This window comes from Tamandua tetradactyla, chromosome 2 (genome assembly GCF_023851605.1).
Source record: "Tamandua tetradactyla isolate mTamTet1 chromosome 2, mTamTet1.pri, whole genome shotgun sequence".
NCBI lineage: Eukaryota > Metazoa > Chordata > Mammalia > Pilosa > Myrmecophagidae > Tamandua > Tamandua tetradactyla.
Window position 1 is genome coordinate 61,337,505 of NC_135328.1, and position 27,286 is coordinate 61,364,790.

At 57.1% G+C, this 27,286-nt stretch overlaps 1 protein-coding gene across 5 annotated transcripts in view; it reads left to right on the top strand.

Moving 5' to 3' along the window:
- The first annotated feature begins 330 nt into the window (after window positions 1–330).
- Window positions 331–27,286, top strand: part of CNTFR (ciliary neurotrophic factor receptor) — a 40,117-nt gene continuing 13,161 nt past the window's right edge. Inside the window, exons 1-4 of one of the 5 annotated variants that reach the window (XM_077147879.1) lie at window positions 331–481; window positions 9,908–10,021; window positions 21,953–22,037; window positions 26,320–26,553. In XM_077147879.1, coding sequence (XP_077003994.1) covers window positions 21,953–22,037; window positions 26,320–26,553 — 319 coding nt within the window. In that variant the 5' untranslated portion in view covers window positions 331–481; window positions 9,908–10,021. Of the gene's footprint in view, window positions 482–513; window positions 677–817; window positions 940–1,031; window positions 1,117–1,705; window positions 1,797–9,907; window positions 10,022–21,952; window positions 22,038–26,319; window positions 26,554–27,286 lie in introns of those variants that run through there. The other 4 variants (XM_077147880.1, XM_077147878.1, XM_077147877.1 and 1 more) reach the window with 4 other exon arrangements.

The window sequence follows — 27,286 nt, forward strand, 5'->3', positions numbered from 1 at the left end:
CGATTCCTGTCGCCCCCCACAGATTCTGTCGCGCTCCACTCCACCCTTGCCCCTCCCCCACACCCACCGTCGCATCCTGGCCTGAGGTCCCGCGACCTGGAGGCTGGCGGGCCCAGAGAGGCCGGGTAGGAGACACCTATTGTGGATGGGAATGGGCTCAATCTCAGCTGGGTGCCACCGTTTCGCTGTGTATTCTTAAGTCCCGCTGGCCCTCTCAGACCTCTGTGGGTTGCACTGGGGGATTCTGCGGCCACGGAAGTGAAAGTGAAAAGACCCGGCAGTGGCGGGAAGGTTTTACCTCTCTGCAACCCGAGTCTCTATGGTATTTGTAGGGAAGAGGCCCGGCGCTTTGGGCTGTCTCCTCCCGGAAGGTGTGAGGAAACTGCGTGATTGTTTCCTTTCTCTTCCCCGACCCCAGCCCTGGAGCAGTTCCCTGGAGAGAGAAAGGGTCAGCCGAAGGCGCAGGGATTGTGGGTCAAAGGTCAGGTGAAAACCCATTGGGGCAGAGAGGGGGGAGCCACTGGTTCTCCGGCCTCTGACATTCACCCTTTCCACTGGGTTCCCGCGTGGTCTTAGAAGTTGATCCGGCTGTCTAACCTTAATTCCCCACATTGCAGCCAGACGAGAGTCCCGGGGTGGCGACTGAAGTGAGCACACTGATCCTCTGAAGCCCAGGGTGCGAAAGGAAGGTTTGAGGGGTGAACCGCCAGCGCCAAGCTCTTGGAGGCTAGTGCCCGGTGCCCTGGTACCGCGGACGCACCCTCTCTCTCTCCTTCATTACTCCAGTGGAGACTTCTCCCCAGGCGTATGCCCCTGGGGGTGAGGAAGGAGAGGGGGATGATGTCACCGGAGACGTGATGGGAGGTGAGGGCTTGGGGTCCCAACTTAGCCTACCCGAGACGTGGAAGAGTAAAGTCCCCCTTCCCTCCAAGACGAAAGGTTTGTCTATATGTGACGGGAGGAGGGTCGGGAGTGGGGGCGGGGGGGGCTCTGGCTCGCGCGCAGTGCCGGAGGGAGGACCCTGAGAGTTGGCCTGGGGTGTGCTAGGATGTCGGTGTGAGGCAGTCAGGGCCCGAAGGTATAGGAGTGTGCACAAGAGAGACCTGGCCATGACGAGTGAGTGAGATTGAGCGACCTCGGGGGCTGCGCGCCCAGCGGCCCTAGGGGAGCGGGCGGAGCGGGTGTGGGTGTGTGCGCGCGAGCGTTTGTGAGACTCGCTGCCGGGGTTGCGCGTGAAGCGCGAGGGCCACAGCCGTCTGGAAGGCGTGCCCGAACAAGGGCGAGTGTGAGGGGGGCACGCGTGTCAGAGCGGGCGTGTGTGCCAGCGGGGGGTAGGGCGCATGCCAGCGCGGGGCGAGTTGGAGTGGGGGTTCACAGGCTGCGCAGGGCGAGCGTGCCCGCGCGTGCCAGACGCGGGAGCGTGCCAGGACGAGGGCGCGCGTGGGCCGTGGCGGGGAGGGGGCCGTGGCGCGCGGCCGCGAAGGCGCGGGGAGGGAAGGCGAGAGGGGGAGGGGAACGAGGGCGCGCGCGGCCGAGCGGGCGCCCGCGGTCACATGGGCGAGGGAAGGAGGGAGGGAGCGCGCGAGGGAGGGAGGAGGATGGGGGGGTTAAAGCCGCTGAGCGCCGAGGAGCCGGTGCAGAGCGGGCGGCGGCAGCGGAGGCGGCGGCTCCAGCCGACGCGGCGTGGGGCTCGGTGGCGGGGTTGGGCAGCGACACTAGCCCTGCGCTCCCTGCTTCGCTCCCTGCCGGGGGCGGTCGCAGGGCGCGGCGCGGAACCCGGGCGGCCCGAGGGCGCGGTGAGTACTCCGCAGCGGACCGCGCGCTGCCGGACCTTCCAACCCTCGGGCGGACCCAGAGATCCGCGGCCCTCGTGCGCGCGGGGAGAGAGCAGGGACACGCGTGGGCTCGCGGCCGGGGGGCGACAGGAAAGTTCACGGGAAACTTTGCCTGCAAACTCGGGGGCGGGGGCTCAGGAGAAGCGGCCCCCCACGTCCGGGCGCGCGGAGGATTGGGCGTGGTGGTGGTTGGGGGCGGACAATCCGGACGGATTGTCCTAGCGTCCCTATTCTCCCCCGCCCCCCAGCCGCGCGCGCGGGTTTTGGGAAAATTCCGGGGCTGAGAACGGGCGGTGGTGGTGGTGGTGTCTCAGTGACCTCCGCGCTCCCGTGAGGCGGCTTTCTCCTCGGGCCAAAATCTGGACTTCAAAGCTCCCGGGGTGTGAACCGACGGTTGCGCGTCTGCTAGTGTGTGTGTCCGTGTGAATCTGCTTCTGTGTGTGTGTGTTTCGGCGTGAGCCTGCTTGTGGTTTCCACGTGAGTCCGCCTGTGTGTATCCCCTTGGAGTGGGTCTCCTCCAGTGTGTCTCGTTTAAGTCCTACTGCGTTGTGTGTCCGTGTGAGTCAGCCTATGGTGTATCCCAAGTGTCTCTTTGTGAGTCTGCCCTGTGTGTCTCCTCTGGTGCAGCTCTTTGTGAGCCGGCCTGGGTGTCCCTGTGTTGCTCGGAGTAGTGTATCTCCCCGTGCGTGGGGGCTGGGCCACGGGGAGGTCACCAGACGGACAGCTCTCCTCCTGGGCTCCTCTCCTCTCCTAAGCCTCTCCTCCAGCGTCTAGCTCTCGCGCTCGCTCACTGCCTCGGCCCCCTCCCCCCTCAGTAGCTTCAGGCGGGTAGGACTATTTCACGCCTTGTTGAAAATTCAGGATTTTCTTTCTCTTTCCATCTAGTCCCTCTCTTTGAGAATCGTCTGTGTGTTGCTGGCAGCTTGTCTGCAATATTGTGTATGTGTCTGCATGTCGCTGTAGGAATGTGTCTGTAACACCGGTTGTTATGCCTGCAATATTTGGTGTATGTTTGTGTCTTTATTATTGAGAGTGTTTGTGTGGATGTAATCACTGAGATGGACGAGGGTCTGAAATGCTGGTGCATTTGTGCATCTGTAATTGCTGTGTTGTCCAGGGGGTCTGAAACACCAAGTGTATTTTTGTGTGTCTAACTCTATGTGTGAGTGTATGCCAGTGCATGTGTGCAGATGTGGCTTGAACACTTGGATATTCCTGTGAATGTCGAGCTATCCAGGGGTTGGGGGGTGGAGGGGTCTGTGTGTCTCAATAAGCGTTAACCTCCGATTCCGTTGTCACAACCCATACAAAACACCATCCTTTAGGCAGGTTCCTGGGGTTCCTAGTTAGGACTGGTGGGATGGAGCTAAGGTTCACACTGGGCTAGGACTCCTATTCCAACTGGGACCCTGAGTCTTCTACAGAGACAAGGAGTTTAATGTTTTTACTTCCTGGGGCTCTGGAAGTCGTGTGCAGATTTGCACTGGGACAGTTAAACTCATTCTAGGGTCTCGGGGGGGTTTACACTCAGACTCAGACTCGGTCTCACACTCAGAATCACACCAGGACAACAGATCCCATCCTGATACACACTTCAGTTCTGAGATTCATACTCAGACTCACATTGCAACGCCGTTCACACTTGGACTCACATTGGTACTCTAGGCTACCACTCAGATTCACATTTCTACCTTGAGGCTCATAGGATTACACTGAGACCTAGAGCTCACTCTCTGAATTTCACTGGGGTCCTGGGGCTCACTAATCCCCTGGAGCTTACTCAGGTTCATATTTTGGGTCTCATATTCAGTCACACGAAGCCCAGGGGCTCAAACCCAAACTCACATGGGAACCCTTCAGTTCACATTTGAACTGAAGGATTCACACAGGACACTGGGGTCCATATTCAGACTCATACTTTCACTTAAACTAGGGCCGTAATTCTCACACTCAGGCTTCACATCTGTACTGGGGCTCACATTCAGACAAACAGATACCCTGGTGCTCACACTCAGACTTACACTAGGACTTTTTGGGTCATACTTAGATTCACGTGAGGATTCTGGGGATCCGATTCACATGGGGAACTTAGTGCTCACACTTAAGACTCATGCCAGGCTCTTGATGGTTCCTTCAGAGTCGCATGAGATCCTAGGGCTTGCACTCAGATTCACATTAGGATCTTAGAGCTAACACTCAGAATCATACTGGGATCCTAATGCTCACACCCAAGCTTACATGGGGACTTTGGGGCTCACATGTAGACTCACAAAGGGGAACCTTAGTTCTTACTCAATGCCCTTAGGACCAAGGGCTCACACGCAGACTTACACTAGAACTCTGATGCTTACATCGACTTATATGAGAATTCCAGGACCTACAATCAGATTCCTCCTTCAGTCCTGGAGCACATATTCAGACTCAACATGAGACACCTGGGACTTACGGTCAGGTGCACACTCAGAACTGTGCTTCCACTTTGGAGCTCACATTCTGACTGTGAGACCTTGGGGCTTTCATTTATACTCATACTTCCATCCTGGGCTCACATTCACACTTACATTTCCATCTTGAAAATTTCAAAGTCACATGGGGTCCCTGGGGTTCACTCACACTTAGACTGACATCCAGATTTACACTTCCATCCTGGGTTCATATTCAGACCCATATTAGGATCGTGGGGTTGGTGCTCCCAGTGGAACTTAGGACTACTAGTCAAATACTCATGCCCATGCTTTCCTTGGTTTCTGGTGTATATCTGAGCAACTGGGATGAGGAACGGAGACTGTTTCAAGACATGTCCCCTCCAGAGGTGGTGGATACACGTTCGATCATGTCCCTCACTTAGGCAGTGGGCTGGGGGGGAAGGGGGGAAACACTGACCCAGCTGAACTTTTCCGCATTTCTTTGCACAGGAACACTGGAGTCTTGGCAGAAAGTTCTGAGTGGTTCATTGTTGCAGGGGTGATATGTACCCTTCAAGTACCCCATGTGCCATGTGTATGCATTGTCCCATGTCTTCATATAGTCTTAGATAACTCCTCTGTTGTAGAGAGGGCCAGTTGTGGGGAAATAAGGCTCATATCCTCCCAAGACATGCCCCCGCCCCATCCCAGTCATCCCTAGATTGGGAGGGATGTAAAGACTGGCCTGGCGACCCTTCTAAAGTCCATCCCAAGGTATTGAATCTCTTGAGTCGAAGGCAGAGCCATAGTGAGAAAGCAGCTGGAGAAGAAGACTGGCCTGGGGCCCTCCCTTTCCTCTCTCCTCTGCCCTAGCTGGAGAGGGTTAGGGGGGCCATGTCACATTATGTCTCAGAGTGTCTCCTGGAATGCCTGTGGAGCCCTTATCCTGTTTCCAAGGTATGCCCAGGTTCCCCACTCTCTGACACCTCCTTCTCCCCAGAAGCGCAGGCCCCCTGGGGGCCTAACTAATGGCCAGCCCTGGGACTCCACTTGTCTTAGAGACACTTGCCTGGGCTTTATGTTCCCTCCCCCTCTGAAGGAACGTGAATGGGGCTACCTTAGGTACACTGTCTCCTCAAGGGAGCCCACACACCAGGAACTTGGCCCTGTAGCCCCCCTCAGGCTGAGATGGCTGGGTTGTAACTACTTCCTGTCCCTAAAGGGGACACATGCTCTCCAGCCCCCCATGGGGGTGGGGGGCTTGGAGGCAAGGCGCCCTTCTCTCTGCACCCCCCACCACCACCATGGCGAGTTGAAGTGTAAATGAATTGGAAACATATGGAGCGGATTTTCTTTGAAATGCAGATGGGTTGGGGGGGACCATGTGTGCCTGGTTTTGGGGGGGAGCAGAGAGCAAAGGAGGCTGAGAGGAAAGAGCTGACCCCTCTTCCAGATCCACCATGGTGTGGGGGTGGGGGAGCAGAGGAGACCTCATCTGGGTTAACTCCTGTGGCCCTGGGTGATCACACTCACCCAGGCTCTTGGCTTCCTGTGGGGAGGGACTGGGGAGGCCAGTGGTCTTCCTAAACTGAGAGAGGTCACCACTCCCTATATCTCTGCAGAGGGCAAAGAGCCTCCAAGCACAGAGCCAGGCTGGGTTAGGGGTCACTGGAGCTGGGAGCTCTGGGGGACAAGGAGTAGAAGGAGGAGCTAGGACAGATGTGGGGGCAGAGTTTGACCCCAGTGCTGTGGGGACCAGCTCCCAGACACTAGCACTAGAGCTGCAGGGGGAGGGACTGAAGTTAGACTATGGTGGTGCCTCTGATCAGCACGAAGGCCCATCTGGCATCCTCCTGAAACCTTCCTGGAGTTTAAGAATGAACTGAAGAATCCTCACCCCTGCAGGAGGGCAGTGTTCTCCAAACTGGGGTGTTTAGTGTGGCTTCCAACATCTACCTATAGTCTTCCGTCACGGCACCCAGTAGGGCGGCGTGGCAATGGCCTGTGAGCTCTGTGGCGCCCAGGGTCAGGGTCTTGCTTGCTCACTGCTGCACCTCCTGCCCTGCACAGGTCTGGCACACAGTAGGAGGTCAGTGTTGAGTGCACTCTAGCTCTTTTTCTCTCCCATCAGACTGAATGTCCCTTGTGGGCAGGGTCAGGTCTCTGTCACCCTCCATGTCCTCAGCTCTCACCCCAGTGGCTCACAGGGAGTAAGCACTCAATCAGTGTCATGGAATGAATTGAGATGGACAGACCACAGGGAGAAGGGCTCTCCAGGATTTGTGGTTTGAAACCCAACAGCCCCTGTTGTACACCCCTATTTGGCTTGCGGGAATCCTGAGTGGTTTGCAGGCTACAGAAAGGACTTCCCTGTTCTCAGGAAGACAGACACCTTCTTCTTTGGAAAGGTCTGGACTAGGGGAGATGGGGGCAGGGCGATGACCCTGATTCTGTGGCAGAGGTGAGAGGCCACCTCTGTCCTCTCCCCAGCTTCAGGATTTTTCAGAAGATGGTGAAGTCCCTTTCTCCTCACACAGGCATAAGCATGTCACTTGTTCTCTCTAGGTCTGGGTTTCTTGGATCTAGGTGAGGGAACCAACCCCATCTCCGGGCCTCTAAGGGCTGGGCTCTGAGCCTGTGTAGATGCTGCGGGCACCACAGTCTGTCTTTATTGGTTATTAACATCTGTCTGAGAACACAGGGTTCAGATCCTAAAAATATCCCGTCCGGCCACATCCCAGGAGTTGCCGGCGTGGGTTGGTGTAGCAGTGGCTGCATCTTGGTCAGATAGAGAGGGAGAGAGACAGAGAGGAAAGAGACACACACCCGGAGCCAGGCTGCTGGAGAGTATGTGAATCTGGGGAAACTGAGGCAGCATTGGTGAAAGATGCACAGGAGACAGAACCTTTGCTTTTTATGGAGCAAAGATTTATAAAATTAGTGGTACCAGTTAGTAAAATTATGGCAACGTTTAGGGTAATCTGCTATCCTACACTTTTAGATCTAAAGTTCCTTTGCAGAGAGTATGGAGATACATCTAATATCAGCCATAAGACTCAAGTAGTTGGCAGGAACCATTTCAAGTCCAGCTTTAGGATGTTCCAAAATAAGTGTGTGGCAAAGAAAACAAAATCTTCTCCAAGTAGCCTTTTGTGAACCACTGTCCCCATCTCTACACCCTCAAAGTTCTTTCTTGCAACCAGAGTCACAATGAGGTCCTTGCAGACTCCCTTATATAGGCCCCACCTCATTTCTACCCCCCCCCCCCCCCCCCCCCGCCTCTGTGAAGCCCCTCTCCCCAGGAGAAGGGAGCTGCCCGGCTGCGGTTCCAAAGTCACAAGGAACCCAGCCTCTGAGGGCAGATGCCATGTGACCTTGGCCCGTGAGCTGACCTTTCTGGGCCCCTCCATGAAATCGTGGAGTGGGGGGGCCGGGCCCCGGCCCCGGCCCAGAGAGAAGGCGGTTTTGGCACCCATCCAAGACCCTGACGTCAATGACTCTCCAAATAATGGAATCAATATTGGTGGGGGGGCAAGCGTGAACCAGGCCCCAGCGATTAGAAACAGATCAGCACAAACCCGCAGCTGATTCTGATAGAGCTGCCTTGGAGAGCTAGGGTGGGAGGCCTGGAAGGAGGTAGACTTGGGGGGCTCAGGAATGGAAGGGGGGTGAAGCCACTAAATGCCCAGTGCTTGAGGGTGCCTAAGTGGGCAGAGCCTCTGGGATTGCCTGGCATTGGAATGATGGGGTGGGGGCTCCACTGCTGGTTCCTTCCTCCTTTGAGGCTGTGGGGTTCCAAGGCGAAGCGCATGCATGGAGATTTTTTTCAGCCAGTGAGTGATAAAGGGTGGGCCGAGGGCCCTCCGGCCCTCCCTCTTGTGCATCGCAAGGGTACGGAGAGAGATTTCTGGGTGAGACCTAAGTGAGACGACCTCTTCCTTTGAGGCAGAGGGCAGTAATCTAAGATAGACGTGGGTATTCCCCCCTGTTTGGGGGTGTGGCCTCCCACATGAGCCCATGTTCTCCCAGCCTCCTAGAAGGCAGCAGGTGAGGATGGAGGGAGGCCATGGGGTCTGTGGGGGCTGGCCTGGCGGCAGCTGACAAAAAACAGGAAGAAGGGCTGGGGGAGCGCCTGTAATTACGGGACATTTATTATTAATCAGATGAAATTGCTGGAAGCAGCTGGTGTAATGTGCGTGGCGATACAGACTATGCACGTACCCCCCCAACACATACACACACACACACACACACAGAGCCCGAGTCTTGCTTGCTTTTACAGTTTTTTTTTCCTTGTGAAGGTTGGATGAGTCTATATGTCTCTGTGTCTGTGCACGTTGTCTTTGTTTCTTCAAGTCAGCCTGTCCCCTACTCCTCTCATCTTCTTTTCTGACTGTCTCTGACATTCTGTGGCCTGATGTGTGTCTCTTTGTCTCTGGCTTCTGTCTCTCGCTCTTTGGAGCTGTGTCTTGATGTGTCTGTATCTGTCATCGTTGGCCAGCCTGTTTCCAGCACCATGTCTTAGTTTCTGGCTTAGTGGCTAGTGGTATCTCTGCATCTTTGCTGGATGACATTCATGGAGTCCCTTTCTAATGGGTATGTTTAAGCATTTGATCACACCTTTGGCAGATACATATGGGACCAGCTGGAGCTTGCAGTTGGACCTTGAGGATCTTTTGGGGGCTTGTAGAAGGCAAGGAGTCGTTAAATAGCTGGAGTCTGTAGAAACAACGGTGGCTGTCAAGATATCTCTTGAGTTTAGCACCAGTCCCCACTACCAGCTGCCAGTTATGTGACTTTGGGCTTTTGCTCTGAGTTCAGTTTCCTCATCTATTAAATGGAAGGGGGCTTACCTCTGAAAGTTATTTTCATGATTCAGTACAAAACTGTATAAGTGCTTATCACGGTGTCTGGCTAATCAAAGACCCAGCAAACAAGTGCTTGCTGCTAATATCATTGGGAAAGGCACTCTGAACAGGAGGGCGAGAGACCTGCAGAGGCAAACTGGTATAAGCAGAAAGGTTTCAGGTCTAGACCTGGGCGCAAATCTGGGCTCTGGAACTGATGATCTCTGTGGCCTTGGGCAAATTACTAAATCTCTCTGAGTCTCAGTTTCCTTAGCTGTCAAATAGGAATCATAATAATAGAAACATGAGGTCATGGAGAAGTCATGAGGATTAAATGAGATGATGCATAGGCAGTGCCTAGATAGCTCCTGGCACATCCAGGTGCTCAGTGAATCATGGTGGTGACGAGAAAGAGGAGTTTGGTGTGATGGTGGATGTTTACACTTTGCCTGTGACCATGTGTCTCTGTATGCGTGTGTGCATGTGTGAGTGTGTGTGTGTGAGAATGTGTGTGTTAGATGACTGTGTCTGGGAACTGGCTGTGTGGGGGATCTGGCTTGCCTGTGGGGGCGTGTGCATATGGATCTGTATGCTTTGTCAGAGCTCTGGCTTCTGGCCTCCTTTTGTCCCTGTGGTTCATCACCCGAAGTCAGCAAGGGAGTCTGGACCACTTCCAGCTTTTCCTCTTCCAGGGACTTACCTGCTGCCTGCCTCAGTCTCCCCCTCTCACAATGGGGGTGGGAGTGTGGAATGAGCTCTAAGATGGACCAAGGCCTGTGGCTATACTGTGATTTCTGATTTGTGCCCGTTGCCCTTCCAGAATCCAGCCGTGTCACGTCATCCCGCCCCCTTGGTCTTGGAAGTCCTGGGAAGAGTTTGGCCTGAAGGAGGAGGAGGACGTTGATGCACTTGGTGTGCGGCCAGTGGTGAAGAGGTAGGAGCAGGGGCCCAGGCAGGGCAGGGCAGTGGCAGGGCGCCAGGCAGGTGTGGGGGGCTGTAGGTCTGGGAGACACAAGTGAAGGAGGACTTCAGATCCCTTCTTTCTGTTCCCCAATCCTTCCCCATCTTGAGGTTTTGGGCTCAGCTTGGATAGTACTTTTCGTGCTCCCAAGACAGGGCCAGAGAAGAGAAGAGACTTAACCAAACCGTGGTCACAAAGGCAAGAGCAAAGCCAGGTCAGGAAAACAGGCTCTGCCTTAAATAAAGCTGAATCCTGGGTGTGGGTGTGTGTTTCTGCCTGGGTATCCCCAGGCCTCCTCTCTGCCCCTGAAACACCTCTCTGGTTTGACTGGGGATGCAGCTGGGCTTGGGGATGATGGGATGGGGGGTCGGAAAGTCTAGAGTCTTCTGGGACCAGTGCAGGGCTGGACCTGACTCTCCCCACCTCTCATTCAGGCCAGGCCAGGCCCCCGGATTGGCAGCCCCGGGCAGGGGGCGTCCAAGGAATTGAGGCGCTGGAGCGGAACGGAAGGGCCTATTGTGCGAAACCCGCCAGAGGCCCACAAAGGCTGCCTGGGCTTTTCATCTCAGCTCCCAAACAGACTGGCCATTTTCCCGGCCTGGGGGTGGGGTAGGGGAGACCGATCCTTCAGAACTAGGACTAGGGTGATTTTGAGCATAGGGTGGGGTATCTCAGATTGACACACGGCTCGAAAAGGGGCTTAAGATGGGGCCAGGGCCCTAGAGAGGAGAAAGGGAAGTCCCAGAGGACTATGGAGATTTAAGTTTCCACCTCACTGTTCCCACAGGACTCAAGGACAGGGTGTGGGATATCTGATAGAAGTCCAGCCTAGGATGAGGCTAGGAAATGGATTTGAACAATAGAAGACAATGAATATTTATGGGGTCACACCTGGGAGGAGTCTGATAGCCTTTTGGGAAAGTGAGCTACTGAGCTGTGAGGGCACCCTGTCCCCTCCCCAGTAAGCCTCCCCCAAAGTTTGGAACACCTTCAGGAGCTCCAGGCCAGGGGCTGGAGAGGACAAGGCTAGTGGAGTCAGGCAAGAGAGTGGGTTCCCTGCAGCAGGAGGGACTAAGCCCAGACAGCAGGAAGGACTTCCTGCCAGTGAACAGTAGCTGAGATGCCCTGACCCTGTCCCTCAGGATCCCAGAGGATCGGAGAGAGCTGGGGAGCTGGAGAATGCCCTGGGGGCTCAGACTGAGGCAGTTTCTGTGGTTCTGTGGGGGCTGAGGAGGAGGCCTGGGAGGGAGGACTTGGCAGTTCAGTCCACCCTCCCCCAGCAGCACCTCCAGCAACACTTTAAAAACAGCTTTTTAATTTAACAAAGTGGATGAAAAACTGTTTTCAGAAATAAAAGATATCTACTGTCTCCCAGGCTAGCACTCAGCTTTCAGAGAGCCTCTCTCTGGGTCTCTCCTGCGGCCAGTGGCTCCTTTCCTCCCTGTTTCCGTCTCTTGTTTGTTTGTTTTTGCTTCTTGGGGTGGGGGGCAGCTTCCCTTTGGCCTCCTGTCACCCCTTCTCTCGCTAGCGAGACTTGATGGGAGTCTCGCTGTCAGTCCCTTGTCTCCGTGTCTCTGCATCGCCTTCTGTCTCTCCTTTCCTAGTCTCTCTCTTCCGGGGCCTGTCTCTGTCTCCCAGCCTGTCTCAATCTCTGTCTCCCTCCCCCTTATCTCTCCCCCCACCAAGCCCTGCTCTAAATGGGTCTATTTAAAACGCCCGACGCTGCCAAGTCAGAAAAGCGTCTCCTGATAAAGCGCATTAGGCGGAGGGAGGGAGGAGGAGGGAGGAGGGAGTGGCGGGCGGACGGATTGATCCAAGCCCGTAACCCCATTAATCAGGCAGTGTGGATCCCCCTCCCTCCCCCAGCTTCAGCCCCTTCAGAGCTAAAAGCCCCTTAAATATTTATCACCCCTCCCCCACGAGGGCGAGGGGAGGGGTGTGTGGCCCTCTGTGTGAGCATGCCCAGCTGCCTGATACCCACCCCCTGCGTATGTATGCACATGTGCATGTGCTCATATGTACATGCATGGGTGTGTACACCCAAAAGGTCCAGGAACCAGCCTCTGACTCACCCCCCCCCCCCTCTGCCCATCACCACCACCATCTGGGCAGCCTGATCTCCTGGGCAGCCCCCTGGGCACTCTAGGAGTCTGGCCCAGCCCCTCCTCCTCCTGCAGGGATGGGGGTGGGGTCAAGCATGCAGAATGGGGAGATTCCTGAGGACCCCCAAAGTGCAGAAAGTTACTGGAGGACTGGGTGGCATTGCACTGTCATTCCCAAAGGGCCGGAGGCTTAGCTGGGGTTCAGTGTCCAAATCCCCCCAAATTCCTAGAGCAAGAAGTGGCTTGGGGAATAGAGTCACGGCCCAGTGCTCCTAAAATGCCCAGAGGTAACTTGGAAGGCTGGCTGAAGTTCCCTCTTTACCATCAAAGGGCAGGACTATGACTGGAGAAGGGTTGGAGGCCCCCCATTACCCCCTAAAAATGCGTGAAGATGAACTGTGCCTGGATAGGGCACTTCCCATCACTCTCACAAAGTATGAAGGTGTCCCAAAGTTGAATGACTGGGTCCCATATCTCACCACTTACTGATACCCCGGGCAGCAGAGGTCAGCCCTGAGACGGGCAGCCCCTACCGGAGTTGGCCGAGCGGACTTCTCGTGGGCCAGGCGGGGCCGGGGAAGGGAGATCCTCGGCGGTCCCTGGGTGTGAGGAGGGGCCCGGCCCCGAGCCGGGAGGGTCCCTTCTCCCTCCCCTCCCCCTGCATCAAGTGCCACATCTCCTCCTGACTCAGACAATTAGATTCAAAGGATGACCTCACTGCATGCCGTCCCTCACTCGCTCCCTCGGCTCGCTCGCTCGTTCGCTCGCGGCGCGCTCCTTCCTCCCCCTCCTCCCGGCCGGCTCACTGCCTCGCTCGCGGCTCTGCCCGCGTCGCCCCCGGCCTGGCCCAGCCCGGCCCCTCGCCCACCCGCCCGCCCGCGCTCCACGACTCCCGGGGCCCCCGTTCCTGACTCCTGGCCCGGGCCGCCCGAGCCCCGAGCCCGGGGGACCCGATGCCCGTGGGCGCGGGGCGGACCCACGGAGCGCCGGAGGCACCGACCGACCGGGCGCCTGCGCGGGGACCCAGGTCAGTGGGCGCGCGGCCGCGGGGCCGGCGGACTTGTCACCCCCGCCGCCGCCGAGACGCCCCCGCCCGCGCCCGCCCGCCAGCCCGCCAGCCCGCCTCGGAGCTTCCCGCTCCTTTCTCGGCCCCCGCCCCCCGCGGCTGCTCGGCGCGCTCCCCCTGCCAAGCTGTCTCTCTTCCCTTCTCTTCTCTTTCTCTCCCCCCGCCCCCCCCCAGCCCCCCTGCCTCTGCAGCCGGTGGGAGGGACTGGGACTTCCTGAGGTCCCAGGGATGGAGTCGGGGCCCATTGGCTGCAACCGGACCAGGCCTCTGCGAAGGAAAGGGGCTCTGGCTGTGTCCAGCAGCCTGGGGGAGGGGACCACCGGCTGGGTGGGAGAGGGGCTACTGAGAGAGAGGCCCAGAGTGTGGGGGGTGACATCTAGACAGAGGTGATGAGCTCCTGATATCTTTCTTTTCTCACATCCTGTGGGCCTCTTGCCTGGCTTCATTCATCCCCACCTCCTAGCTAACTTCAGTTCCCACTGCCTGGTTTCACTTGGCTCCCACAGCTACCTTCTTTTGGGCCCTGTCACCTGGTTTTCTTAGGCCCTATTGCCTAGTTTCCATAAGCCTCCACCGCCTACTTTCCTTAGACTGCTGCCTGGTTTCCATAAGTCCCTACACCTGGCTTTATATGGTTGCTCCTGTCTGATTTTCTTGAGCCCTGGTGCCTGTCTGACCCCCTGCCTGGCTTCCATGGAGCCCTATTAGGCTCCCTTTAGGATGGGGACATTGGGGACCCAGCTACACCTGGAGTGGCAGGTGGTGAGGATGTCAACAGGGTTGCCAGTTGTTCCCCGGTTGGGGCCAGGCCAGACCAGCACAGCCCAGATTCCATTCTGCCTGGACAGCGACCCAGCATGGCTCCATGGTCCCTGCGGCTGCCAAGGGGTGCCTGTGTGTGTGTGTGTGGCGGGGGGTGGGGGGGTGGGGGGGGTGCTGCAGGGTCCAGGGACATTTTAGGACTCTGTGTTCGTGGTTGGTTAGGAAGCATCCCCACCCTCTTGGCCTGCCGCCCTCCTGTTCACCTGCTGCTGAGTGTCCGCTTCTACCTCTCTTTGGACCTGCTGAGTGATGACAGGACTGAGGCTGTGGTCCCACCTCCTACCTCCCTGTACCTCTTTCCTCCCCCTTCTGCAGCCAGGCCTGACATTTGGGTGTCCTTTAGGCAACTGTAGGTTACAGAGAGGTTTCAAACAGACCTGGGGTCACACAACAGGTAGCAAGGCTGAGAGCTGCTGCATGCTGCTTCTCATCCTGCAGAAGGGCTAGGGGAAGGGGCTTGGTTTCTAGGATTTTCTGTCTTCTGCTCTTCTCGTTGCTGCCATCTTTCTCATACAGGGGCTCCCTCGCCCTCCCGTCTGGCCTGGATCTCCCCTCATTTTCTAAAGCGGCTGAAAGCAAAATTAGGGGAGTAAGGAGCTGCCTAGGAAATAACCATCTAATTCCTTACTTTTAAGGGACACGAAACTTCCCCCTCTTCTTCCCCTTCCTGCCTTAGGCCACCTTGGGCTTGTCCTCCTACCCCAAGTGCAGCCTCCATAGCCTGAGGTCCCAGCATGGTGCAGCTCCTCTGAGCGTGTATCTGTGTATTTCCCACAGCCTCGTGTGGGAGTGTGAGAGGCTAGGGGGACTGGGGGACTCTGAGTTTCTGGAGGTGTGTGATGGTGTTTGGAAGATGGACTGTTCAGAGCGTGTGATGGTATCCATATGTTAGAGCACAACCGTTTTGAATGAATGTGTGTGAGGGAGTCCATGTGTCTGTGTGCGTGTGACTGTGACCATAATGCCTGTGTGCATGCACACCAGCGTGTGCAAGGCTGTGGCAGCCAGTGTCCACGTGGGAGGACGTGATGTGTGGCCATGATATTGCCTCTGAATGCCAGTGTCTGAGAGGCTGCCTGGGTGTGTCTGCAAAGCTGTGGCTGTGTGTGTGTGTGTGTGTGTGTGTGTGTGTGTGTGTGTGTATGGCTTTGCTGAACCCTGCTGGGTGATAGTGAGAACCCGTGTGTGTGCCACGGCTGGGGGTGAAGAGAGCACCGGGTGCCGTGTGACCCTGAGTGGCTGGTGTGTGTGTTTGTGTGTGTGTGTGCGTACTCACGCCTGTGTTTACCCATCAGGAACAGATTGCTCTGGCTTCCCCACTGTGAAGAGGGGAGAGTAAGGGGGAGGAAGGATGGCCTGCTCTTGCCCAGCAGACCAGAAGATTCCTCCGAAGTAGTATGCACTGTGCACAGGCATGTTAGGGGGGCAGGGAGTAGAGTACACTGTCCCACAAAGACGTTCGAAGCTTCTGTTTCCCCCACTCAACCGTGGCTCTACCGGAAAGACAATCTTCGGGCTTTTTTTGTTACAGACCAATGCTTCACATGCGCTGCGTGCCCTCTCCCCCTCCACATCCCCCCACCCTGCGCATGTGTGTACAAACTTGCATGCATATGGCGTCTGGGTATGTATTCAAGGGTATGTCTGCACCATTGTAGTAATGGGGCCAGAAGTGGGATGTGGTGGAAGATGCTAAGGCAAATAGGCCTTTATCCTAGCCCCCAAATCTGTAAGGCCATTCTATCCACACTTCTGTCTCTGCAGAGGGCCTGCAGTCTCCCTCCTGCCCCTGTCACATCGCTGGTGAACCTCCATCCCCTGGCTAAGGGAAGTCTCCCTTGACCCTATCACCCAGCCCATCCCCCATGGTTCACGGAGTTCTTCCAGCTGTCTGCAGCTTTCTGTCCCTCCAAGAGAAGCAGTCCCTCTCCCCACAACCTAATTGGCCTGTGGGCCTTTCCTAAATGGAGGGTCCTGATTCTCTTGGAAGCCCAAGGGACTCTGGGCTGAGGTTGGGGTGGTGGATTTGGTGCTTATGCCTCAGGTTCTATGAAGCTGTCCAGAGCCCATGTTCCCAAAGGGAGGATATGAACTTATTTGCCCATTTCTGCTCCTCATTTGAGAGGCGGGGGGGGGGGGGGGGGGGGGGGGGCCCCCATGATTCTCTGGGGAGAAAGCTCAGGCCCTTTGCACCTAGAGGGTTGCTTCAGCCCAAGCCTTCATTGTGTGCACATCTACAAGCCTGGGCCCAGGCCATCAGGCACCATGCAAAACGGACCTCTAGATGTGGACACAGATTGGTGGGATCCAGGCTCCCACCTCCCCAGACACCTCCCCAGCTGCCCAGCCAGGCCCACTGTGTGAGGGCTCCTGTTCCCCCCACAACACGCCTGCACACACGTGCAGCAGGGCACGCACATGCTGATCTCAGGGTCCCTGCGGTGCAGGAGGCTGGGGGTGGGGGTAAGCATTCAGAGTCCAGTCTGCTGCCAAAATCCAATGGAATCTTGTCCCCCCCAGGCCCCCATCTCCGGCTGTGGAGGTCACAGCAGCAGGTGCGGATACCCACCCCCCAACTCACACTGGGCCGCCTCCTTTTCCACAACTTCGGCCAGCGGCTGGAGCTGGGGGATTGCTCCCCCTGCCTCCCTTTTGGCCCCCCTCCCACTGGTGCTCAGCTCATTCTGCCCTCTTCTAAGGGGGAAGGAAGGGGGCCTGTGCTTGGGTGGGGCCTTTTCCCCTGAGCACTGGGGTCTGTGGTCTAAGTGGCCCTGCAGTGGGTGGGGATGTGGTAGCCTGCGAGAAGATAGGGCCTGAACCCTGAATCCAGACCTGGTTCCTGGGTCCTTCAGGCCACTTAGGGGTGGGGGCACTGGGAGCTGAGAGAAGGGTTAGGTCTGTATTCAGAGAGAGGGAGGGACGAGAGAAAGAGACAAGAGATTTGGAGAGAGATAGGAGGGAGAGACGCCCTGGGGAGTCGGAGCCTGCCTGGCCAGCCAGCCCCCCCGCCGAGGAGCTGGCCCCTGACCCGGACCCACCCCCTCCCTGGTGGGGGGCCTGCCTGGCCAGCTGCCAGGGACCAGGCCTCCCTCCTTGGTCTGCACCCCCCAGCCCCAGCCCCTGGACTGCTCAGGCCTCTGCCCCCGCCCCCTCCGCCCACGCTGTCCAGGCTGCCTGGGCCTGGTGGGATCCAGGGGCCTCCCGGCCTTGGCCCCTCCTCCCCCTCCCGGAGCTTCCCGCTGGCCCTGACTGTCTCTCCCAGGCTCCCCCTTGGCCAGTACCTTCCCTCCCTGCCCACCACGTCCTCACCCCTGTCTCTTGCCCTTGCACTGTCTCTCGCTTTCTCTCTCTATCTCCAAGAAGATGTGTCTCTCTTCCTCCTTCCAACCTCTTTCCTCTGCAGGTCTGAGGCCTCTAGAGTTCCCCAGGCCTTGGACTCTGTTCGTCCAGGCTGTGTCCAGTGTTCTTGCCTTGTTCTCCAGTGCTGCTGTGGGGAGAGGGGACAGGAACTAGGCCCCAGGACAAAGGGTGCCTTTCTCCTCACACCGTGGGTTTCTGGAGTCTGGGGTTGCCAGTGAGAGAACTGGAAGCACTGGAGATGTCACTTTGGCCCTGACGTGGGACAGATACCTTCATGGGATGGACATTCCCGACCCTTCCCCAACCCCAGGGTCAGGGAACATCCAGGCCCTTGAGCTTGTCTGGACCTCAGTTCCCACACCTGGGAGATAGGATGGTAGCCTTGCTTTGAGGTCACCACCTGAGGCCTCCCCACTCATTCACTTTCCATGCCTGATTGAGCTGACCTCTGACCCTCAGCACACCCACGCCCACCAGCTCCCTGGAGCTCTGGGCATATTACTGCAGATCAGCACTCACACACGGTTACAGCTGAGACCCACGTTGGTGCTGCTCAGCCCTCCCGTCCTGCACCCAAACCCGGATGTAGCAGGAATTCCCAGGGTCAGGCCTGTGAACCCCACCTAAACCGCTTTGTCTGCAGGGGAAAATTAGGGCTTTCCAGGCCTTGTACTTCCCCTTCCCCAGGTTGGGCCCTCAACCGGGCTGGGGGTTGGGGCAGTCAGGGCATTTCTGGGCTGGGAAATGGAGTCTTGTGGCCTGGATCCTAAGCTAGGGTCAGAAACAGGTCATTGAGGTCCCTGATCTGGAGCCCATCATGGTGTCAGTGTGTCTGTCGGTGTTGCTGCGGGTGACCATCAGCCTCCATGGTGTCAGTCTTACTGTGGACTGGTGCTACCCTGTTACTGAGTCCGACTGTGTCAGTGTCAATCTGCATGACTGTCATTCTCATTGCATCTTTCCTTCCAGCGTGCCTGCCACTCTGTCTGTGTCGGTGGGTATCAAGGTCCTGTTTGTTGGATCACTGCTGATCATTGTCCCTGTTGCAACCGTGTCATTTTCGCTGGATGATGGTATCACTGTGTGATGATGTTTTTGTGACAGTGGCAGTAAGGTGGGGCCCCAGGATTTGTCCCTTGGTATTGCACCTTTGTTTTGCATGTATAAGGATGACTTCAGGGTCAGGAGAGGTGTTGGGTCCCTTGTGCTGACAGGGGTTTAGGGGCTGCTGAGCACTGGGCTTCTTTCTTGTTAGAGGGGTGCCCTCTGTTCCCTCTTCATTCTAGCATCGGGGTTGGAGGCCCGACTGGCCCCTGTTGGTGGAGGGTGGGGACGATTCTGCAGGGAGCCAGGGCCAGTTTGCATAACCCTATCTGAGGCTTTATGGGATTTTCCTTCCAGATTTATACCAGAGCCATGGGGTGTGGACTTGGAAAATTCCTGGGGAAAATGCTCTTTGGCCAGGGGTTGGGCGGCCTGAGGTGAGCGAGGGCAGGGTGGAGGTGTGGCCTGGGTGCCTTTGGCCTCAGCCTCCCCACCTGGGAAATGGAGACCCCCTGGAACTCTGAGGAAAGGGGGCAGGGAAACTGACCTAGGACTTTCTGGGCTGGGAGGGGCAGGGAGGAGGTGGCGTGTAGTGTGAGCTCCTGGATTCCCAGGAAAAGCCCTACAGTCCCCAGGAAGTCCCTGTTTTTGTCTCTCTTCAGGCAGTGCTGCTGCACTGGCCTCCATCCTCTGCTCACACTGCAGAACCTGCACGGGTGAGAGATGCTGCCAGGCAGGCACCAAGACCCTGCCAGGCGTCTCTGTCATCCTCTCTGAGTCTGTCTCAAGCTCTGCTCTTGAATCTCTGCCCATCTCCTGTGCTTCCCATTTCCTTGTGTCTCTTCTCTCTCCATCTCTTCCTGTCTCAGTCTCACCTTGTCTCTTGGGGTCTCCACTCCTGCCTCTCCCTCTCCCCCTGCCTCTCTGGGTCTCTCTCTTCTCTGGGTGCCCCCCAACCCCAGACCCTACAGTGTCTGCCTGGGTTCCCCATCCCCCACCCTCTGCATCGCTCGCTCTCAGCAGTGCCCGTCTCTCATGGCTGCAGCCCCGTTGGCCCAGGGCCCGGCCCTTACAGTAACTCATCCAGCTGATGGAGGCGACTTTGATGAAGAAGCCGCCCCTCCCCCTGCAGGAGCCTGAACGTGTGCCTGTTGTATGTGTGTGTGGGGGGTGTGTCTGCATGCATGCACATCGTGCCTGGACAACTCGTCCCTCCCGCCAAGCCTCTTCTGTCCTGTGATCTGACCTGGGTCTATTCCACCTGCTCCTCTGGCTCTTGCTCCCTCCCACGTGGTGGGCAGTGGGCCTGGCACCGAAGTGGGGTATCCTCCTGGCTGTGAGGAGGAAGGAATGGACAGATGGCAGAGATGGTGGAGGGACTGAGGGCCTCTGCAGGGGTTGAGGTAGGGAATGGGTAGGCCTTCAGCCTCTCTTTCTTTCTCTCTTTCTCCAGCACTAGCTCTGAATTCAGACAGTCCTGGGTTCATTTTCTGGCTCTGCCGCTTGCTGGCCATTGGACTTTGGCCACTGTATTGACCTCGTAGTCTTGAGGAGTAGCTGAAGTTGGAGGAGTTGCTGAGGGTCAGGAGGAGCTGGGCCAAGTGGTAGCTAAGGCCTGGGAATTACTGATGTGGGAGGGGAGCCAAGGCCAGATGGGGCATGGGGAAAGGAGCTGTGCCAGGGAGGGGCAGCCTGCAGCTATGTGTGAGGGGAACCCAGGCTCAGATGAGGGACTTCACCTGGTGAGGGTCCAGAAGTGGCGGAGGGCAGGCAGAAGCCTTCTTCATAAAGGAGTCTCAGGAAGTCTGATTCTCTCCAAACCTCCCCCACAAGTGTGACAGGCTCTGACACCCACATTTGTCTCTCCTCTGCTATTGCTGTTTCTGCGGTGTCTCTAGCTCTCCCCCTGGCCGTTTCTCTGGATGTATTTGGCAGTGCGTCTCTGTCAGTTTCTCTGGTTGTGTGTCTGGCTGTTTCTCTGTCTGGCAGTTTCTCTGGCAGTGTTTTTAGCGGTACGGGTACTTCCTGACTGAGCATCTGGCTGTGTCTCCGGCTATTTCACTAGCTGTTTTCCTGGGTGTATGCCTGTTCTTGTCTGTCAGTTTCTCTGGTATTTTTCTGCTTGTGTGTCAGACCGTTGCTCTGGCCATATCTCTGACAGCTCCCCTGGCAGTGTCTCTAGCTCTCTGGCTATATCTCTGATGGTTCCTCTAGTGGTATGTCTGTTTGTGTCTGGCTGAGTCTTCTACAGTGTTTCTGGCAGGTTCTTTGGTTGTGTATTGGCCACTCCCTGACTTTCTCTGGCTGTGCACCTGGTTGTCTCTGGTTATTTCTATTTTCTCTGGCTTTGTCTGAGTGCCTTCTCATGGTGTCTCCAGCTGTGCATGTGGCTGTCTCTTTGGGGAACTGTCCAGTTGTTTGGGCTGTGTTTTTGACCAGTGTCTTTGCTGTATGTCTGGCTGTATCTCTGACACTGTCCCTCTCTGGGTCTCTGCTTCCCTCTGGTTGACAGAAACAGGACACTTGTTTTCCTGTTGTTTGTTTTCAGGAAACATTTATTTTCCTGCCTTCAGGTGCGGACATGTGCTTGGGGGGGTGGATACAGCTACACCCATCCCAGAAGTAGGATAACAGGTGGGCGCCGGGGCCGGGTGGGCACTAGCTCCAGCCTGGCTTCTGGGGATGTGGCCTGAGTGTGCTGTCACTGCCACATAGGTGTGTGTAGATGCTGGTGCACATTTCAGGGACGGGGGTCACAGGCTCCTGGAGATTACGGCTGATGAAGGGATGGGTTGGGGTCCCTAACAATGACTTATTTGTGAAAATACTTCACTTTTCTCTTGGTCATTGGTGTACACTAAAGCAAAAACCACGTGTAGATGGAGATGACACCCAAATATGCAAACAGACAAATGCACAACCTCCATGTCTCACCTGGGTCCCAGCGTACCACACGTCCCCAGTACTCTGCTGCTCTCAGTTTCCCAGAGCTCAGTGGCAAGGCTCATGGGCAGTGAGGGGACAGATTAAAGGGGTTCCTGAGCACCTAAGCCTCAGGCAAGGGACTTTCCCCAGGTGCTGGCAGGGGACCTTCCATTCAAGGCAACTTGGAGAAGTAGGGGACCCAGTAAAGATAAAACATTATCCTTTTGGTCTGTGATGTTTCTAACTAATTAGCCAGCCTCACGAGTAAAGTTATTTTTTTTTTAGAAGAATGGTCCTGGCATTGCCAGTGTTCTGTAACTCATCTGCGGTGGACTCCCTCCTGCCACCGGCAGCAACATTGAACAACAAACCGCTGTAGGTTGTCTTCTACCGTCTTTGCCGACAGATGCCAATAATGTCATTTTCTCTTGCTTTAAGGAGGATCCCCAGTCCCATTAAGAAGGGCATTTGGGGTCAAAGTACCCTGGCCCCAAGGCTGGGATTTCCCAGTCTTGCCTATGAACAAGAGGGGGCTTCTGCCAGGGCTGAAGCCACTCCCACCCCTGCCCCCGTTTCTCCCAACAGATGGCTGCTCCCGTCCCGTGGGCCTGCTGTGCTGTGCTTGCTGCTGCCACTGCCATCGTCTACGCCCAGAGACACAGCCCGCAGGGTGAGTACCCCAGGGAGTCCCCCGCCAGCCCCCTCCCCATGCGGGCATGAGCCTCATGGGCACAGCCACACACGAGTGTGCACTGGTATCGTCACACACAAACACCCAGAGGGGCGTGTCATAGGACACTGACATGGAGGGTGACACACTGACGTGGTCTCATAGGCCCAGCCCTTCACAGTTACACTGGGCGGTCATGGTTCCTGGGTGCTGAAATATGGAGAAACGGGGTGCTGATGGTTTCTCTAGCTTAATCTGTCCCTCTTCCCACCAGGGTGGGTATAGAGTACAGGAAGTAGGGTGGGGTAGAGGGGCAGCTAGAGTCAGGGCCCTTGTACAACAGTATCTGGCTGGAATGGGGTCACCTTCTGGATACTTGAGGGGGTGCAGCTGGAGGCACTGAGAAGAGGCAGTGGGCAAGACCAGTGGTCCCTTCTTATTCTCAGCCCCATCCTGGATGGAAGATGGGGAGGGAGATGGTAGAATATGGACAGGATGGGTTAAGTGGGAGAGAACTGAAACAGGTGGGAAAGAGCTGGTGCCCTGTGGAAGGGGACAGACCACTGGGCTGTTATGGCTGGAGGGGAGGGATTGTTCCGGCCTGGGCCATTAGCAGCTTCCCCCCACCCCCCCACATTTGTCCACTGAGAACTGAATCCTCCCAGCCCATAGGGCAAGCAGCTGCAGGGAGCCAGGTGCCCATTTAACTTGACCACCAGCCCTTCCATTGAATTTGGGGCAGCACCTCAAATGGCCACATGAGCTTGAGGTCTGAACCCGAAACCCCCCAGATGAGGTTCAAGTGTGAGGAGCCTTCCAGGATTGGGTCCTGCCCCTTCCTCAGCAGAAGGCAGGGTGGGTAGAGCGTCTCTAGGGCTGAGGCATGGAATAGACCCTGCTGGCCGAGCTCTGCCACCCTCAAGGCTATGGGTTCAAGGAGGGCAGTGGGTTGAGGCTCCTGTGGCCTCCTTAGGAGACCAATACTGAGACCCAGAGAGAGCCTGACCAGCCCCAGGGCTGCTCCCCAGTGGGCAGTGACTGAAGGGACCACCAGCCCAGCCCGTCGACCCCTGCCTGTGTTTGGCCTACCTTCGACCCCAGAGCTGACTGGTAGGGCCTGCCGGTGGTCTCGCCCATGGGCCTGGCCTCTGCCCTGGACGAGAGCAAATGCCTTGTATGCCGAGGCGGGGCCATGTGTGACCACGGCCCTGGGCATAAGGCTGCCGAGAGAGCATGAGACTGACCGTGGGCATTAGACAGTGTTCTTGGGTGGGCGAGGCTGAGTCTCTGACCGAGTGGCTCTGTGTGGTTGTATTCTCACAGGCCATGCCCCACAGTGATCGTGTCTCCATGTGACTGTGTCCTCGTGTTTGAGACTGTGCCTTGTGTGTGACAGTGTCCCTCTGTTTCCATCCCATTGTGTGTTTGCATCCCTGCTAAACTGTCCCCCCGTATGTGAGACTGTCTTCGTGTCTAACTGTGCCCCTTGGTGCCAGTGTCCTTCTGTGTGTGCCTGTGATCTGTGTCAAGTGTTAACATCCCTGAGGGGGGATGATGTCCCTGTGCGACTGTGACCTTGCGGACGTCTGCTGTGTGTACATTTGTTTTTTGTGGGTGACCTTCCTGTATGTGTGGCAGCGTGAAGTTGTGTGGTTAGGACGCCCGAGTGGGGACCTGTTCCGGCATGCGGTCCCCATGTGAGTGTGTGCGCGCAGGTGTGAGGGAGCCCTCAGCTCTGTCCCTCTGTGTTCTCCATGTCCATGACCTCATCCTGTCTCTGTCTCTCATCCTGGCTTCTAACAACCTTTTCACAGCTGATTCCTTTGGAGCATTTGTCACCGCGTCAGGGCCAAGAACCCCATCCTCCCCCTGCTGCTTGATTTAATTTCTGAAATGGACAGCACATCAGTAGGGGCACCCACGGGGCGGGAGGAGAGCTGTCCAGAGACAAAGGATTAAATCACTGCCATCCTTGGAGCTGTTGCACGACTGTGTGTATTATTATTGTTGTGTGACTGTAGCACTTGTGACACGGTGTGATTGTCATGTCACGCTGGCCCCTCTGCCTCTGCACTGTGGCCTGGAGTTGTCTTCTGTCATTGTGTTGTCATTTCTGCATCCCTCCCATGCCCTAACAGCATTGGTTTGTCATCGTTGTCAGGTTGTGTTTCCATTTCCTTTGTGAGGCGGATAAGGTGTGATGGGGCAGTGTCCCACCACTGTTGTATTTGTTGTGTTCTTGGGTTGCTGTTTCCTCATCCGTGACTACCTGCTCCCAGGCACCGAGGGCCCGGACCAGGTCAGTGTTAGTTCTGCACTGTTGCTGGTCAGTGCTGCTGTTGCCGCTGGGACCATGATGGCCACGCTCCCTCCCCAGTGGTCAGTTTTCAGCCTCCTCCTCAGGCAGCTGGATGCAAAGTCTCTACTGGGGGGTGGCGGCGCAGGGACAGGGGCTTGGCATGTTTCCTGGAAGCTCCGGGTTCTTGGAAGGGAGGCTAGAGGCGAGGGGGTGGGGGCTTGATGGCTGGAGCCGGTGGATTGGTGGGGGGTGCTCTGTGGCCTGAGCCTCGGACACTGGGCCTCTGGTCAGGGGGAGGCCCCCATTCAGTCTCTGGTCCAGCCTCACAGCTGTGGCCTCCAAGGCCCCCAGCCACCGCCCTTCCGCCCGTTCGTCCTCCGTTCGGCTGGTCCCAGGCCCCTCGGACGAGTGGTCAGGGCTGGCTGGGTTTCCTGCTTCCCTCTCCTCCGACAAGGATAGAGAGGCTCAGCGAGGGGCAGGACAGAGACAGGCATTTGGGGAGAGAGACCTGGAGGCGCAGAGAGACCCCGGCACAGACAAGGGCGACAGGCAGAAGACAGGGTCGGATGTTTCAGCACAGACAGAAACAGCACAGGGAAGGGGGCTGGGGTGGGGGTGGGGGAGCGGGCGGCTGCCTGGCCAAGGGGGTTCCCCACCCCAGCAGTGTTAACAAGCCTAATTAAGAGGCCACTGGCCCAACTTAATTGGCTCGTTAACAGGAATCACCTCTGAAAATCCCCCAACTCAGCAGGGTGCCTCTCTGGAGGAGAGATGTGAGGAGTGTTAACGAGGGCCCGGCAGCATTCCCCCCACAACGCCCCCTCCCTCCCCCACCTCCCCAAACCGCACCCCCCCACCCCCCTACTACCCCTTCCCCAGTCCTTTCCCCCCTCCCACCTCCCTCAGCAGATCTGGCTCTGGCTGGGACCAAGGAAGCATCTGTCCGTCCAGGCTTGGGGTGGGGGGGCAGGATGAGGGGAGTGGGGAGGAGGGGGTCCTAGGATTCGCATCTCCCCGGCTCTGCCTCCCCCGTTCTCTCCTGCTGGCTGTGGATCTGCATCTCTGATTCTGTCTGTCCTGCTTGCCTCCCCCACCTAGTACTGCCTCTCTACAGGTGCTCCCTCCCGCCCTCCCACCCCAGTCTCCTGGGCTCAGTCCATCACGCCAGGGTTGCCGAGGCCAGGGCTGGGGGGTTGCTTTTGGCTTTGACAGGCCCTCCTGGGGGCAGGCGAGGAATGGTCAGACTGCTCACTCAGTCCCCCCCTCCCCACGCAGTTCCTGCCTCGTGGAGTTGACAGCTACCAGGAGTCCCCTAGGGGTCATGTCCTGCACCCCGCCCGCTCTCCCTTCTGCTGCTGCGCAAGTGTTGAACGGGTGGGGGTGGGGGTTGCGTGGGGAGCCTGGTCATGGGGGCCAGAAAGGGAAAGAGGGAGAGAGGCAGGAAAAGAGATAGGGAGAGAGATAGAAACAGGACAGAAAGACACAAAGATGGGGGAAAGAAAGAGATGGGGAGAGACAAAGAGGAGTCCAGGACTGGGGCCCCTCCGCTCCAGCCTGACTGGGCGGCAGATGTCAGTGGCTGGGGCTGGGCCTGTTGGTGGCAAGAGATTAGGGTCAAGGGGGTCAGGAAAACTTTCTAAAGAACCCAGGGACCGGAGGTAAACTGGATTTTCATTGAGAATGGACCCCTCCCAGCATTCTATACACACAAGATCTCCCATTCACGCACATAGCCCTTGTCCACACACACACACACATATTCGCATTTGGAGATATTCACATATCTGCACACTAGCACAGTCACGGGGAAGTTTTGCACACTCATTATCACCCCAAGACATTCACGCTGTCAGACACACAGTCTCTTGGGCCCAGATTCCTCACACATGTGCCCTCACAGTCTCTTGTCCATGCAAAATCGCCTGGGGGGTGCTGGGCAGGGCTGTGACCTGTGACTTTTGCCCTGTCCCTCCTCCTCCACAGAGGCGCCCCACGTGCAGTACGAGCACCTGGGCTCAGACGTGACGCTGCCATGCGGGACAGCAAACTGGGATGCAGCTGTGACTTGGAGGGTGAATGGGACTGACCTGGCCCCCGACCTGCTCAACGGCTCCCAGCTCCTGCTCCGCGGCCTGGAACTGGGCCACAGCGGCCTCTACGCCTGCTTCCACCGGGACTCCTGGCACTTGCGCTACCAAGTCCTGCTCCATGTGGGCCGTGAGTACTGCCCTGACCCCCCATCCCACCTCCCACCTCACTCAGGGGGGTTGTCAGTGAGGCCCAGCCCCTTGGCCCAGACCGAGTTCCCTTCCTATGGGGAAGCAGCACTCTGACCCTTGCCCTCTGACCCTGTCCTAGCCTGCTGTTCTGACCTCCGAGCCCAGTCTTGCCTTTATTTCTAGACCCCTGGGCTTTTCCAGTGTATCTCTCTCCTTTGGGGGTCTTTGTGATCCTGTTCCCCATGGTAGGATGGGCAGAGAGGGACAGGTGGGGTATGGCCTATCTTGGGCCCGGGTGGGAAGGGATCCTGGGCTGACTGGAGTGCCCTCGCCATGTCTGCTCTTATGGGTGCTAGCCATAAGGGTCTCAGGGATGGAAATGGGGCATAGAGTTATACAGGTATAGGTATGGGCACTCTGCGAGGCCCCAGGGAAGGAAGAAGGCTTCTTGGAGTGGGAGACCCAGGGAAACTTGGAGGATTTGGAAAATACATTGGAAACACCGTTTCTGGCAGAGATCTGAGTATGACTGTGTCCTCAGAGGCTGGGAGGGCATGAAAAGACCATGTGAGCTGGTGTCAGTGTGGGGAGGGATGCTGGGGAGGGAACAGGGGCAAATCATGATCCTGGAAGCTGGAGAGGGACAGGGTCAGATCGTGTTCTTAAAAGATTCCTCTCCCTGTAGTTAGAGAGGGCAGAGCCAAGAGAGGGAGAGCAGGAAGGAGGTTCTT